Below are 13,589 nucleotides of genomic sequence, written 5' to 3' on the forward strand. Positions count from 1 at the left end.
TTTACACTTTAGTATGAATGTCATGCAGGGTCACATAGCTTAGAATGTCTACATTTTAGGTTTTATTTTTTATTATGAAAGGGGAGGTTGAATTCCTTTCCAGGTAAAAGAATCATCTGTCATCAGCTAGCAGGTGGAGGCAGTGTTTTTTTGTTTCTTCATTTTGGTGCTTTTTTGAGACAAGAGTCAAAGGAGGAAACTGGCCCTTATTTTCCATGGACCAAATGATGCATGGGAGATCTCTGCTGAAGGCCACTGCACTCTTTGTGGGACAGAATTTTTGACATTCAGGATTGAGCGGGACCTCAGATTCACTGTTGAAAGCCCAGGGGAAAGAATGCTGGAGAGGAGCAGGCAGGGGACAACCCGGTTCCTTAAGAAATGTGTGGCCTTAGGCAAATTATGCCCTCTCTACGCTCAGTTTTCTGACTTGTAAAAAGAAAAAAAAACAGCATTGATTTTGTAGAGTTGTTCTAAGGACTAAATGAGATAAAGAATGCAAAGTGCTTAGCACAGTGCCAGGCGGGGAGAGGCCCTCAATAGACACGAGCTGTTTGCAGCCCTTATTACTTGGCGAGACGGAGCCAGGAGCCTGTGGGAGGAAAGAAAACAAAACGGCCAAAGTGGGCTAGAAGCTGGGGTTGGAGAACTAGGAATACTGATACCTGTTTCCATCAGCTCCAGCTTTGATGTGTCCTCTTACGGGGTTCCCAGGCAGGAGAGAACGAAGTTATGGATCGTGGCTGGCTTCCCAGTACAGTCTGGGTTTTGAACTCATGAGTAAGGACAGCAGCTCCTCCATTTTGCAGCGGCCTCCATCTGAACCACAGGCAAGGCAGAAGTTGAAAAGATCCTAAGGGGTTAAGTAGATAGCACAGGCTAGGCACGGTGGCTCACGCCTGTAATCCCAGCACATTGGGAGGCTGAGATGGGTGGATCACTTGAGACCAGGCGTTGGAAACCAGCTTGGCCAACATGGTGAAAACCTGTCTCTACTAAAAAATACAAAAAGTAGCCTGGCATGGTGGTGCATGCCTATAGTCCCGGCTGCTCAGGAGGCTGAGGCAGGAGAATCGGTTGTACCTGGGAGGCGGAGGTTGCAGTGAGCCATGATAGTGACACTGCACTCCAGCCTGAGCAACAGAGCAAGACTCCATCTCAAAAAAAAAAAAAAAAAAGATAGTGCATGGTCCACCCACGAAGTGAATATGTTTTACCTGCGCCTGTGTGTGCTCACTTTATACACAACTGTAATAAACTTCATCATGTGGTTGTCAAATCCACAACGGACTACAAGCAGCAAACTAGGGACTCAACAGGCACACTTCGAGCAGAAGGAAGTAACGCTGATAGTCTGACAAGTAAAGAGACAGAAAAATATATAAAGGCAGACGAAGAGTTCACCAAGAATCACAGCTCTCTGGCTCTTTAGAGGGGTTTCTTCCGCCCTTTGACTTCTGAGTGCTGCAGTGTGTGATGACCCACATCAGAACCGGTGTTCGAATCTTGACCCTGTAGGAGGATATTAAATTCCAGTCAAAGTTGAGCAGCCAGTTGTGTGAATGACAGTAGCCGCTGGGTGGAGTAGTGCTTTCAAGCGTGCATGTGCCTTCCATGGGTTTGTTTCCACGTGTTTGACTACCACTGGATTCCTGTGGTAATGCTATGGTATAGGAAGGGTGCATATGATTTTATAGAGAGAAAAACTAAAGGCTAGATGGTTAAGAGACTTGCCTGGGCTTCTAAAACCAGTGAGTTGTAGATCTGGGCCTGACTCCAGGACTTCTGACTTGAGGCCCAACGCATTTTCCACCACACACATTTTCAAACCCGTTCCTTGGTTGTGTCCCGGGGCCACAGGAGGGCTGCAGGAGCTGCTGCGGGTCGCAGAGGAGGCTCATGCACAGGGCTGTGGCTTCCTGCCTCTGATTCAGTGAGAAGCATTCAGCATTTATCTGAAAGAGACCTGGGATGGGGAAAATCAGAAAGGTCCTATTCTGAGAACATTTCTATACAAAATGACTAAAATCCAAAGAAAGTCGTAGGGCTGTGTGCATACTGCGGTCAATCTGCTGCTTTCTGAAAAACTTGGCCATGAGAACGACCTCCCACAAGGATGCCACAATCTTGCTGGACACTGATTCTCTGAGGACAGCCCCAGGTGACTCTCAGCCTCCATCCTCCCTCCTCCATGCACTTGGTTCCTCAGGCCACCCAGGGCCATTATTCCCCTTTATAATCCCTGTCCCATGGGCCAAACTTTTCCCCCTAACCTCAAAAGTCCCCTGGCTGGTGTGCTGGTCCCTCAAAGTCCTGCTGAGAGATGAATGGCACACTCCCAAATAAACTCCACTAAAAAGCATGTTGATTTTATCTCGTATCTTCTCACCGGAGCCCTGCTATGTTAAGCTATTTATGGTGGGCTCATGGATGTATCTCCCAACTGTGAGTAATTAATACTTAACGAACGACAGATGTCACACCCAGAATATTAACCCAAATAATTTATTCTTAATGTGGGAATATCCTGCCCATGGCAGGCCCCCAGGAAGTTGTTTGAGTAGAGAGGCCTTTGGTGACCCCATAGCGGTGGCCACTTATTCATCCAGGAAGATCAGGTCCTGCTCGTATCTTTGCCAACCCGCAGCTCTCCTTGCTCCCTTGCTCTACATCCACACCAGCCTCGGTGACAGAGGAAAGAGCAAAGAAGCATCCAGATGTTAGTCATTACTGTATCACCATTGTCACCATCAACAGATGTTTACTGACTGCGAAAAGTCTGTGCTGGGTATTGCAGGAGGGAAATTATATTCTTACTTCTTTACCTGGCCACTCTAAGCACTAAATAAGCCTAAATGGTAAGTGTCTGATAACTGGCAATGTTTGTTATTATTACTGTCGCTCCCTGCCTATCAGAAGCTGATGATTCAACCAGAAAGACAAGAACAGACTCAGGCCGGGCCCAGTGGCTCACACCTATATTCCCAGCACTTGGGAGGCTGAGGCGGGCAGATCACTAGAGGTCAGGAGTTTGAGACCAGCCTGGCCAACATGGTGAAACCCTATCTCTACTAAAAATACAAAAATCAGCAGGGTGTGGTGGCATATGCCTATAATCCCAGCTATTCAAGAGACTGAGGCAGAAGAATTGTTTGAACATGGGAGGCAGAGATTGCCGTAAGCCAAGATCGTGCCACTGCACTCTAGTCTGGGCAACAGAGCAAGGCTCCATCTCAAAACAAACAAGCAAACAAAAACATGGACTCAAATCATAGCACATCAGAGAAAGTGGCACGTATATCCTGTGTGAAGCAGGTGATACAGACTGGGTCTTGCATGGAACTCTTTCCTTTCCCTTCCTATTTTTCTAGTCCTGTTTTCCCCCTATGTAAGAGGTCCGTTCTGAGGACGCACTTGATGTGAGCCTGGTGGGTTGTCAAGATTTAAAGAGGAAGGGAGGGAGGAGGAGGCACTTCAGGTGAGGGTGGTGGCAAGAGAGAAGGTGGTGGATGTCATGCATGCAGTGGAGAGGGCGCCTGGGAGCAGAAAGTGAGAAGGCTGCGTAGGATGGGGAGGGAGGCGGGGGAGCACCTGAGAAATGAAGCTGCAGGGTTTGGACAAAATATAATAAGCAAGAGGGGACCATCCAAGTCTCCATCAAAATGGAGATTGCTAAAGGGAAGGCAGAGTCACATCTATTTGGAGTTGTGTAGGAGCTTCTCCTACATTTTCTGTTTCATCCTGACAACAACCCTATGAAGTAGATATTGGCTCCGTTATGCAGATGAGGAAACTGAGGCTCAGAGAGGTTAAGAAAGTTGCTTTAAGTCACCAGCAAATAAGTTGTTGGCTCAGGGTTTGAACCCAGCTCCAGAGTTTGTGTTTACAGCACAGCATCTGAGGAATCCCCAAGATGCAGTGGGTGAGATGAGAGCCAGGCTGCACCCCTGATTGAAAAAAAAAAAAAAAAAAAAAAGCAAATGAAACGATTTACCCTGCACTGTGTATACACTTATGCCGTGCTGGAGCACCTGAGAGGGCACCCGCAGAGCCAGAACATCCAAGAAGGATTTGTAAAGAATTTGATATTTACTATTTTTAAAAAAATCAAATAGTCATTGTGGGAAGAACATTTGACCTTTGTTGGACTCCCTTACACTTATTTCATGGTTTGTGTTGCTTTTACTTGAATTACATACAGGACAGAGTGACCGTAACGGCCTCAGTCCTGAGTGCCTCAAAACAGCTGCTCTGCCCTAGGGACCTCCTGAGCTGAGCACTGTTGGGGATACAGCCAGTGATGTCACAATTTTAAGGTGGGCGGCAGCTCCTATGCCTGATGAGACACAGTTGCCTGGGGAGCAAGTAGTGTGGGCTTCCTTGGAAAGAGGCAAATGAAAAAATGCAGCAGAACCGGCAGGTCTGAGAGGATCTGCACAGCACTCACCCTGAAAACGAAAACCCGGAGAACCCCCTCGTCTGCCGGCTGAAAGCTAGAGCCTCAGCTGCTGTGATTGATGTGTGTTGCCCATATTACAGCCTAAGAAATCAGGCGCAGGAACAGCCCTTTCTAGCAGCGTAACTTGTTTACTCAGATTGCACGTGAGAACCTATTTAATTAAGGCAATTATGCCCATAGTCAGATGGTGATGGCAGCGCATACCGACACCAGCTGATGGCAGTGGGGTTCAGGTCCTGGGACATACAGGTAGTCTTCCTGGTATGGGGTCCCTTGCACACATTTGGAGGAGAGACACGGCACTTGAGCCCCTGGAGAAAGAAAAAAGTGGGGCCTGAAAGAGGCAGGAGGGAAGGCGCAGAGACTTGGTTCTGTGGCACAGGACAGCAGTTCTCAAAGTGTGGCCCAGACCAGCAGCATCAGCATCACCTGGGAACTCATTACACATGCAGATTGTCTGGCCACGCATGAGACTTGCTGAGTCAGAAACTCTGGGGGTGGGGCCAGCAATGAGTTTTAGCAAACTCCCCGGGGGGTTCTGATGCATGCTTAAGGTTGAGAATTGCTGATGTAGAGCATGGCATAGCTGTTCAAAACAAAACCTGGGTTTATTCACAGCTTTAACACGTAACTAGCTACTCTCACCTTCTCTTTCCCAAGTCTGACTTTACTCATCTGTAAAATAGGAATAAGAACACCAAACCTACCGGGGTAGCATCTGGGTGCCACAGGATGGGAGCTTCTCTGCTTGGTTCACTGCTCTGTCCCAGCACCCAGAAAAGTACCTGGAGCAGAGTAGAAGCTCAATAGATATAGGCTATATTAATCAATAAACATATTCATTGAGATTTTTTAGGTAAAGTGTTAACATGGTGTTTTGCAGGCATATTGTAAGAGCTTTTAGTAATCACTGCTGTTATTGGTGATGGTGATGGGGATGATCAGTTTCTCAACAGCAAAATGAAAGACTTAACTGAAACGACCTATAATGTCTCCTTTGGAGAAGGAGACAGAAGAGCAGGTCTACAGCCTCTGAGGTTTCTAAACATACACTAAAATATCTAAATGGGCAGGGGACAGAGGATAAGCTGTCACTTGATCCACAGAGGGGAAGGTAGGAAACAGAATAACATCAGTCACCCCTGAGCCTGGCCTGCCAGTACAAAGCCGTGCTCAGCCATCTGAAGATAGAGATGCTCAAGGGTTCCCAAGTAGCTGGGATGTTTCACTGGCCCAAGTGCTCCTACCAGCTGCTTTCATTCTACTGAGGAAATAAATGAAGAAACCTAATCAGGGACTAGATTACATGTCTCGGCCCTGCCCCCAAACACTCCTATTTATTATAATCTTTGATCAGTATCAAATAAAATCAAATTGGGCTGCAATTCAGCGAGCTTCAGAGTATTAGGCCTTCCACTGAGTGGCCAGGGGCCTCTAGAACCAAAGGCATTCAAACAGCCCTAAATTATCAGGGAACATAACTACAGACACAACGGAGGCTCAAAACTATGGGAATACCATGAACTCCATGCTCATAAATATTCATGTATTAATTACATATTTATAAAACATTTCTATGTATATAAAATAAATATGTCCTTGTATTTTTTGTTAAATACCTGAAACAAATTCTTAGAAAAATATATCATCAAATTGACTAAGAAAGAAATAGATCACCTAAATAATGCAGTCACTACTAAAATTGAATCAGTAGTTAAATCTTCTCCGAAAGGAAACCTCACGTCCAATAGTTTTACCAACTTCAACCAAACTTTTCAATAACAAATAATAGAAAATAGATAAAACTTCTATTTCCCTACATTATAACCTTAGTACCAAAACCAGACAAGTGTAACATGAAAAAGGAAAATTGCAAGCCAGTCTCACGTATGAGAATATAGTTGTGAAAGCCCTCAAAACAACATTAACAAACAAAATTCAGCAATATAGCCAGGCACGGTGCCTCATGGCTATAATCCCAGCACTTTGGGAGGCTGAGGTGGGAAGATGGCCTGAGGCCAGGAGTTTGAGACCAGCCTGGCCAACATGGTAAAACCTCATCTCTACTATTAGCTAGGTGTGGTGGCACGCATCTCTAATCCCAGCTACCTGAGAGGCTGAGGCAGGAGAATCACTTGAACCCAAGAGGCAGAGGCTGCAGTGAGCCCAGATCGTGCCACTGCACTCCAGCCTGGGAAAGAGAGCAAGACTCATCTCAGAAATAAAAATTGAGTAATATATAAAATATATCCAAATTGAATTCATATTAGAAATGCAAAGTTGGTTTAACATGTTATAAGTAAAATTTCAATACGGCAAAAAAAAACAGCACTCGAAGATAAATCCTCTCAGCAGGGCAGTTTACTTCTATAGAAGGGCGCAGCCTATGGATAGAGCAATGGTGGCCGCATGCTTGGACAAGGGGGGAAGGGGCACTTATGCCTGACCAGGGTCGTCCCTACTGCTGTGTCATTACCCTATTGGCTAGGGTTAGACCGCACAAGCTAGACTAATCCTGATTGGCTATTTTAAGGAGAGCAGATGTCTGAGCTGGAGTGGCAGGGTTGGTGTTTTGGCAAGAAGGACAGTTACGGGCAGGTCAGAGCAGGTAGCCAGGGGTGACCTAGGTCAAAGAAGGTGGCTGGAGCAGGTGACTGGAACAGGTGACCGGGATGAGTCAGCATGGAGCCAGGGGCTGGGGAACAGTTGTGAACTGCTGATTAGAACCAGTGGAGAAGGTTGTTTACTGGAACTACAAGGAAGTTAAACTTTAAAATAGAGAATTAAAAAATAAGACAGCTGAACATACTGACATACTGATTCTTTGAAGAGAAACTTGGAGTTTACTATTACAAACATTAGAAAAATATATTCTTTTGACTTACCCGAAACAAAGGAGGGGGAAAAAAGACCCCATGATCATCTCAATAGATACAGAAAAAGCATTCTAGCAAATTCAGGATCTGCGAATGATATAACTAGGAATAAAAGAACTACCTTCATCCAAAAAAAAATGATATCTACCAAAAACCTTCTGTAGTATTATGTTTAACAATGAAATGTTAAAAGCTTTTTCTTTAAACCAGCAACACATAAAGGTGTTCACTATTTCTCAGTGCATCATTGCACTAGTGGCCCTAGCAATCAAAATAAAATAAGGCTGTTGTTATTCACAGATTATTTGATTGTTTAAATAAAACCCAATCAAATTAATCACTTAAGATAAACACTTTAGCAATGTTGCTGAATACAATATCAATATACAAAAATCAATTTCATTTCTATACACTGGCTAACAGCAGAAAACATAAATAGTATGCCATTTATAATAGCAACCAAATAATATTTGGCAATTTGTCAGTTAAGTCCTGACTCAGAGTTAGGGCAAACTTTGCAGGTTAATAGCAGTCCCACACAGGGGTGCTTTCACCTCAGTTAGTTGCCACAAGCCCAGGGGTCCCTAGGGCACCTGCACATCTGACCCAATAGCTACAAATTTGGAGATTCTCATCTTCCCTTAGATTTGATCATTCACTTGACTGATTCCCAGAACTCAGGAAAGCCCTGTATTTATGATTATAGTTATATTATGAAGGATTCAAGTCAGGACCACCCATAAGAAAAGAACTAGAGGGTGAGGTCTGGGAAGCTCCCAAATATGAGGTTTCTGTGTTCCCAGGACATGTCACCTTCTTGCCACTTGAGTATGTATCACCAACTAGGGAAGCTCACTTGAGCTTCAGTGCCCAGAGTTTTTTGGGGAGGATAGGAGTTGGGTTCATTACCTAGGCATGATTGATGTAATCATTGGCCACCTAACTGAACTCAACCTCAAGCCCCTCTCCACCCCTGGAAGTTGGGCTGATATCATGTGGCTCAAAGCTCCATCCCTCTAATCACAGTCATCCCCATCCTGAAGCCATCTAGGGACCAACCATGAGTTGCCTCATTAGCATCAAGTCAGATACAGTTTCAGGGGCCCACCATGAGTAACAGACACTTCTATCACTTAGGAAATGCCAAGGGTTTAGAAGCTTCCTTCAGAACTGAGAATAAAGACCAGCCAAATGCTTTATGATATGTCAGGCAGTTAGAAGTAAATCTAACAGAAACAACAAAAAATACCTAGTCCCTCTTGACAAACTCTCCGTATAAATACACTGGAAATCTGTACAGCTGTGGAAGAGAATTAGCTACAGGTGCCAGATCAACTGTTGCATGTATTTCAGTTTTGCAAACCAAATTCACTGGCAGCTCTGTGTGATTAACAGTGACGCAAACATCAGCACTCTTCTGTGGACCCATCTGCTGAGGGTGGGCAGGACCCACCAAGCAGGGTTGTGGAAACTGTGAAGAAGGCAGACTTTATCTTCAGAACCCACACCCACCACCTGTGCCTCTTCCCCTCCTCAGAGCCTTGCCTCCCTCCACATGTCTGGGACATTTGCATTCTCCTTCCTTCCTCAGCTCTTCAAAACCCTCTCGGATGCATTGCTGAGTGTGAAGGAGAAAATCCCTGCAGATTCTCTAGGTGGGAGTTGGGGGCGGGAGAAAGGGAATTTGCCTCTCTAGATATTCCACTCAAAGTTGCAACTGTGGATTTTGGCCCGTGGTAAAGGAAGTTAAGAAAATAAGGTGGAAGGGGAGGAAATCAAACCTTTTCTGGTGGCTGAAATTCTCACCAGCTTGTTTGTGTGAAGGAAAGAAACACCTTTTAAAAGCACGCTAGCTTCCCCGCAGCCATGCCCCTCACACATTCCCTTCTCGGGTATACCTGGGGCCTCTTTGCAAACTCTCCAGGATGACCAGCTCTTGAGATGATTTGCCTCTGCCTGTGAGAACATGGGTCCTTCCATGGATTACTTCAAAGAGGGTTCCTAGAATATGTTTCTGCTTTCCTAGTTCAAATTCTAACAAGACACCCCTACCCCCACCCCCATGCTCCTTGGCCATTATCCTCTTCTTTTGCCTGTTTTACTCTGGTCAGGGCCAGATTTACTGTGGAGTTCGTGAAACGTAACCCCAAGGCCTCTCTTTTGCACAACCCTGACCAGGGCCCTGGGAGGGACCCTAACCTTGTGTTCACATGGTCACATGTTTTTATAATATTCACAAAGCAAGTTATTTAGAGAGCAATTTGTTAGAAAATGGGCTGTTGCCATTCAAACTTTCCCTCCTGCTGGGCGGCGCTTGCCTGGCTGGGCATTTGGTGGGGCTGACTTAGGGGAGGTAGCACTGGGGATGCATTTAGTTTTAGTACGCTCTGTTTACATGGTTTACAGTTACATCCATATGTGCAGTTAGGTTATTGTCAGCATTGTGGTGTAGGAATAACTTCTAGAAATCCTGCTAAGGCCTGCAGAATCAACTCACGAGGTCCTCACGCAAACGCCTACACTCATAACTCATAATGTGACTGCAACCAGGACATCATCAACAATTTAATGAGTGTCATTAATTCAAAGAGAATAGAAGTCGAATCACCACATAAGAATATTGGAAATGCTCCCCAAATCTTATAGGTCATGTACAAAAGAACACTAAATAGGATACTTCCCAAATTTGGTCATGATCCAGAAAACGTATAATGTAAAAGAACTCATAAATATCAACCATACTAGGCCAGGCACGGTGGCTCATGCCTGTAATCCCAACACTTTGGGAGCCTGAGGCAGGTGGATCGAATCGCTTGAGCCCAGGAGTTTAAGACCAGCCTGGGCAACATAGTGAAACCCCATCTCTTCTAAAAATAGAAAAAAATGGCTGGGCATGGTGGTACACCCCTGTGTTCCCAGCTACTGGAAAGGCTGAGGTGGGAGGACCACTGGGGCCCAGGAGGTAGATGTTGCAGTGAGCCGAGATCATGCCACTGCACTCCAGCCTGGGTGATGGAGAGAGATTCTGTCTTAAAAAAAAAAAAAAAAAAAAAAAAAAAAACCAACCATGCTAAAGTTCAACCACACTAGAAGAAAGACAGTTATCTTTTTAACTATCTTTCAAAAACTGAGTTATCTTTCAAGCTGGGCATGGTGGTGCATGCATGCCTGTAGTCCCAGCTACTCAGGAGGCTAAGGTCAGAGGTTCACTTGAGCCCAGAAGTTTGAATCTAGCCTGGGCAACATAGCAAGACCCTATCTCTTAAAAAACAAAAGAATCATATTACAAAATAGTCACAGAAGAGAAGATCAGAGATTATGCAGCACATTTACATTTGCTCCCTGCAGTTTGCCAAGCAGCTAATTAGTAAAAATGTTATTTTTATGAATTGTGTGTTGTTGGTAGTATTTACCAGCTTTTTATAATTTTAAATTTGCTGCAGTTACTTTTCTGATTAAACATAAATATCCACTTTTATATCTAATTGTGTGTTTATGATTTTGTATTTTTAAGAGGCTCCCCAAACCTAGATCCAATCTGGCCCCTTTTCTGTTTCCTTCTTCATACAGTGAGTGCCCCATCCCCCTGCCCTCACCCAGTGTTGACTGTGCCCTGCTTTCATGATAGTCTTTGCAGTTGAACCAGCATACTTACTGCCCAGAGCTGGAGTGTAAGCTCCCTGAAGACAGTCCCCTGATTCAGAGTACCACACACGGGGCCAGACCCACTGGAAACACTTAGTAAAGGCCTGTTAAAAGAGCATCTGAAATGAGACTGTAATTCTCTGGAACAGGTGACCTGGGAGCTGCCTCCCAGCATGTGGGTACTTCAAAAGTGGTGCACCTGCCTGCAACTTGCAGGTTTTCCCAGAAGAGTTTCTGCAGAAATGATGTGGTCCCCTGTTAATAGTATGATCCAGGCAGGCTTCCTGGGTCATCAAGGTGAGACCTTGGTCACCAGGGCAAAAAGACCCTTCCCAAGGTCAGGATCAGACAGGGTTACTGAGCCAAGAGTTGGATTCGGACCCTAATAGAAGCAATGCTGGAGACCCCTCTTGAGTTGATCTCAGGGCCTTTTCGCCACCCTCCTCCCCATGCTTACTCCCCTCTTCCATCCCCGCTGCGTGTGCTTCTTCCCTGCCTGGCCAGCCTGGCCAGTGGTCTCAGTGCCGCTCATCCAGCAGGCACCTCCTTCCTCCAGTAACCTGTGCTCCCCACCTTGCCCGGCCTCCCTTTCCTAGCCAAAACATCCATCCCTGCTTTTCCTAGGGGACACAGCCTCTGGGGAATGAAAGTAGCTGGCATTTCTAATGGCTTTTGTAACATGCAGCCACCTGCCTTCAGTATATTCCATCTGCAGGCACCGGCCATACCAAGAGGTCCCGTCACTCAGGGGCTCTCAGATAAGTGGGGGAGGCCGTGCACCTCCATTCACACAGAGCATTCAGCAGGCACCAAAACATTCGTCTTGCTAACAGAAGACAGTCGGCTTAGCAGGTCAATATGTTTCCTCTCCCAGGTATTGAATTCATGTGATGACATTAATGCTGACCTTACCCAGCATTCCTCACAGCCTGTCCTAAGATTGGTCCCCATGATGCACCTAGAAAAAAGTGGATAAGTGGTCAAAGACGTTTGACAAGAGCCACACACTAAATCCCCATCAAGAAGATTCTGAGACTTTATAAATAAACCTCATTGGTTGTTGCCAGCCTGTCCGAAGAGTGTTTGGACACACATCCTATCTCCTCTGCTAGCTATTAACACCTTCTGATGTGAACTCATTTCAGGAAACACTACCTTAACTAAAAGCAGCGACTCTGTACCAGGACAGGCAGGTGGTCAAGTTCAGGAGGAGAATGGGCATCCCCCATGTTCTGCAGGGAGCTGCTTGCTGTCTACATTTAGGCTGGGCCAGCAGGAGCCTCTTCCTTCCAGACCTGCCCTTCCCAGGCAGACCCTGTGACAGAGACTTTTAAAACTTCAGGTGAGCTCTCTAAGGCCCATTTCATTCCCTCCCACACCATCTGTATAATGAGTCTACCCAGAGACTCCAAAATCTGTCACACTCTGCAGACCCATTTAAGTTCTCCCTCATCTTGCATCAATAGAAAAAAGCAAGACAGGCCAGGCACGGTGTCTCATGCCTGTAATCCTAGCACTTTGGGAGGCTGAGGTGGGTGCAACAGTTGAGCTCAGAAGTTTGAGACTAGCTGGCCAACATGGTGAAACCCTGTCTCTACAAAAAGTACAAAAATTAGCCAGGCTTGGTGGCACGTGCCTGTAGTCCCAGCTACTTGGGAGGCTGAGGCAGGAGGGGGATCACTTGAATCCAGGAGATTAAGCCACTACACTTTAGCCTGAGTGACAAAGTGAGATCCTGTATCCAAAAAAAAAAAAAAAGTGTGTATCTCTCTCTGATTTCTCTTAGTCTACTGATTGCATCACAAGAATTGTGGGTCATATTCCAGAGCCTTCTGAGAAGGGAGAAGTCAGGGAAGTTCCTTTTGTTCTGAGCGTGCTCTGCAAATCAAACTGGGAAGAGTTTCAGTCCTGTGGAGTGGGAGCAGCTGTGAAGAGGTTGGAGTTGGAGGGGGACTTTGGGGCCTGGAGGGCTGATGGAGGACTCTGTGATGTTGGACTCTGCTGTGTCGTTACCCTCCCTGCCTCTGCAGTCTTTTCTGTGGAGTAGGGACAATGACAGCAGCCATTCTGGGAGAGCATCATGATGACCGAATGGAAGGAGACAGAGAGGGTGAGGAGCGCCCCAAGCTCATGGTCAGCACCTGGCAGGTGGTCATTATTATTACCCATTTTCAAAAGTGCTTTTGGACTCACATTTTCTTCTTGAGGGTGGAGGTGTGGAGGGGTGCAGTAAAGATCTGAGGTGGACCTTCAGGTTGGTCCAGGCAAGATTGGCAGCCCAAGGGGTCTGGCCCCCACACCGTAGCATGAAGAGCATGTTCAATAGAAAGCTGCAGCCATACCCCACCCGGCAGGGGCTAGACTTGAACACAGACACTACCTTTGTCCTGAGATTTTTACACAGCAATTAAACTTGGAACTAATTTTCTCCTGTCTGGTGGTCAGTTCCTGAATTTCATGGCATGTCAATCATTCCTTTAGCTCAAAGTTTGTGCTCCATTCATTCACCCGATTGTAAGCGAGCACCTAACCTGTGCAGGGGTGCTCTGCGGACAGAAAACAGCTGGCTCTTGCCTTCAGGAGCCCTCACGGCTACCCCTGCTATCAAG

At 46.0% G+C, this 13,589-nt stretch overlaps 1 protein-coding gene across 4 annotated transcripts in view; it reads left to right on the top strand.

The window, feature by feature from the left end:
- Positions 1-13,589, top strand: part of MAPK4 (mitogen-activated protein kinase 4) — a 177,744-nt gene that overhangs the window by 137,434 nt on the left and 26,721 nt on the right. The window contains exon 1 of one of the 4 annotated variants that reach the window (XM_032259492.1): positions 12,975-13,090. The exons of the other annotated variants lie outside the window; for them this stretch is intronic. Within the exon in view, the coding sequence (XP_032115383.1) occupies positions 13,061-13,090 (30 nt within the window). The 5' untranslated portion in view covers positions 12,975-13,060. Of the gene's footprint in view, positions 1-12,974; positions 13,091-13,589 lie in introns of those variants that run through there. 4 annotated transcript variants of the gene reach the window in all.

This window comes from Sapajus apella, unplaced genomic scaffold (genome assembly GCF_009761245.1).
Source record: "Sapajus apella isolate SASKATOON/1434 unplaced genomic scaffold, GSC_monkey_1.0 scaffold109, whole genome shotgun sequence".
NCBI lineage: Eukaryota > Metazoa > Chordata > Mammalia > Primates > Cebidae > Sapajus > Sapajus apella.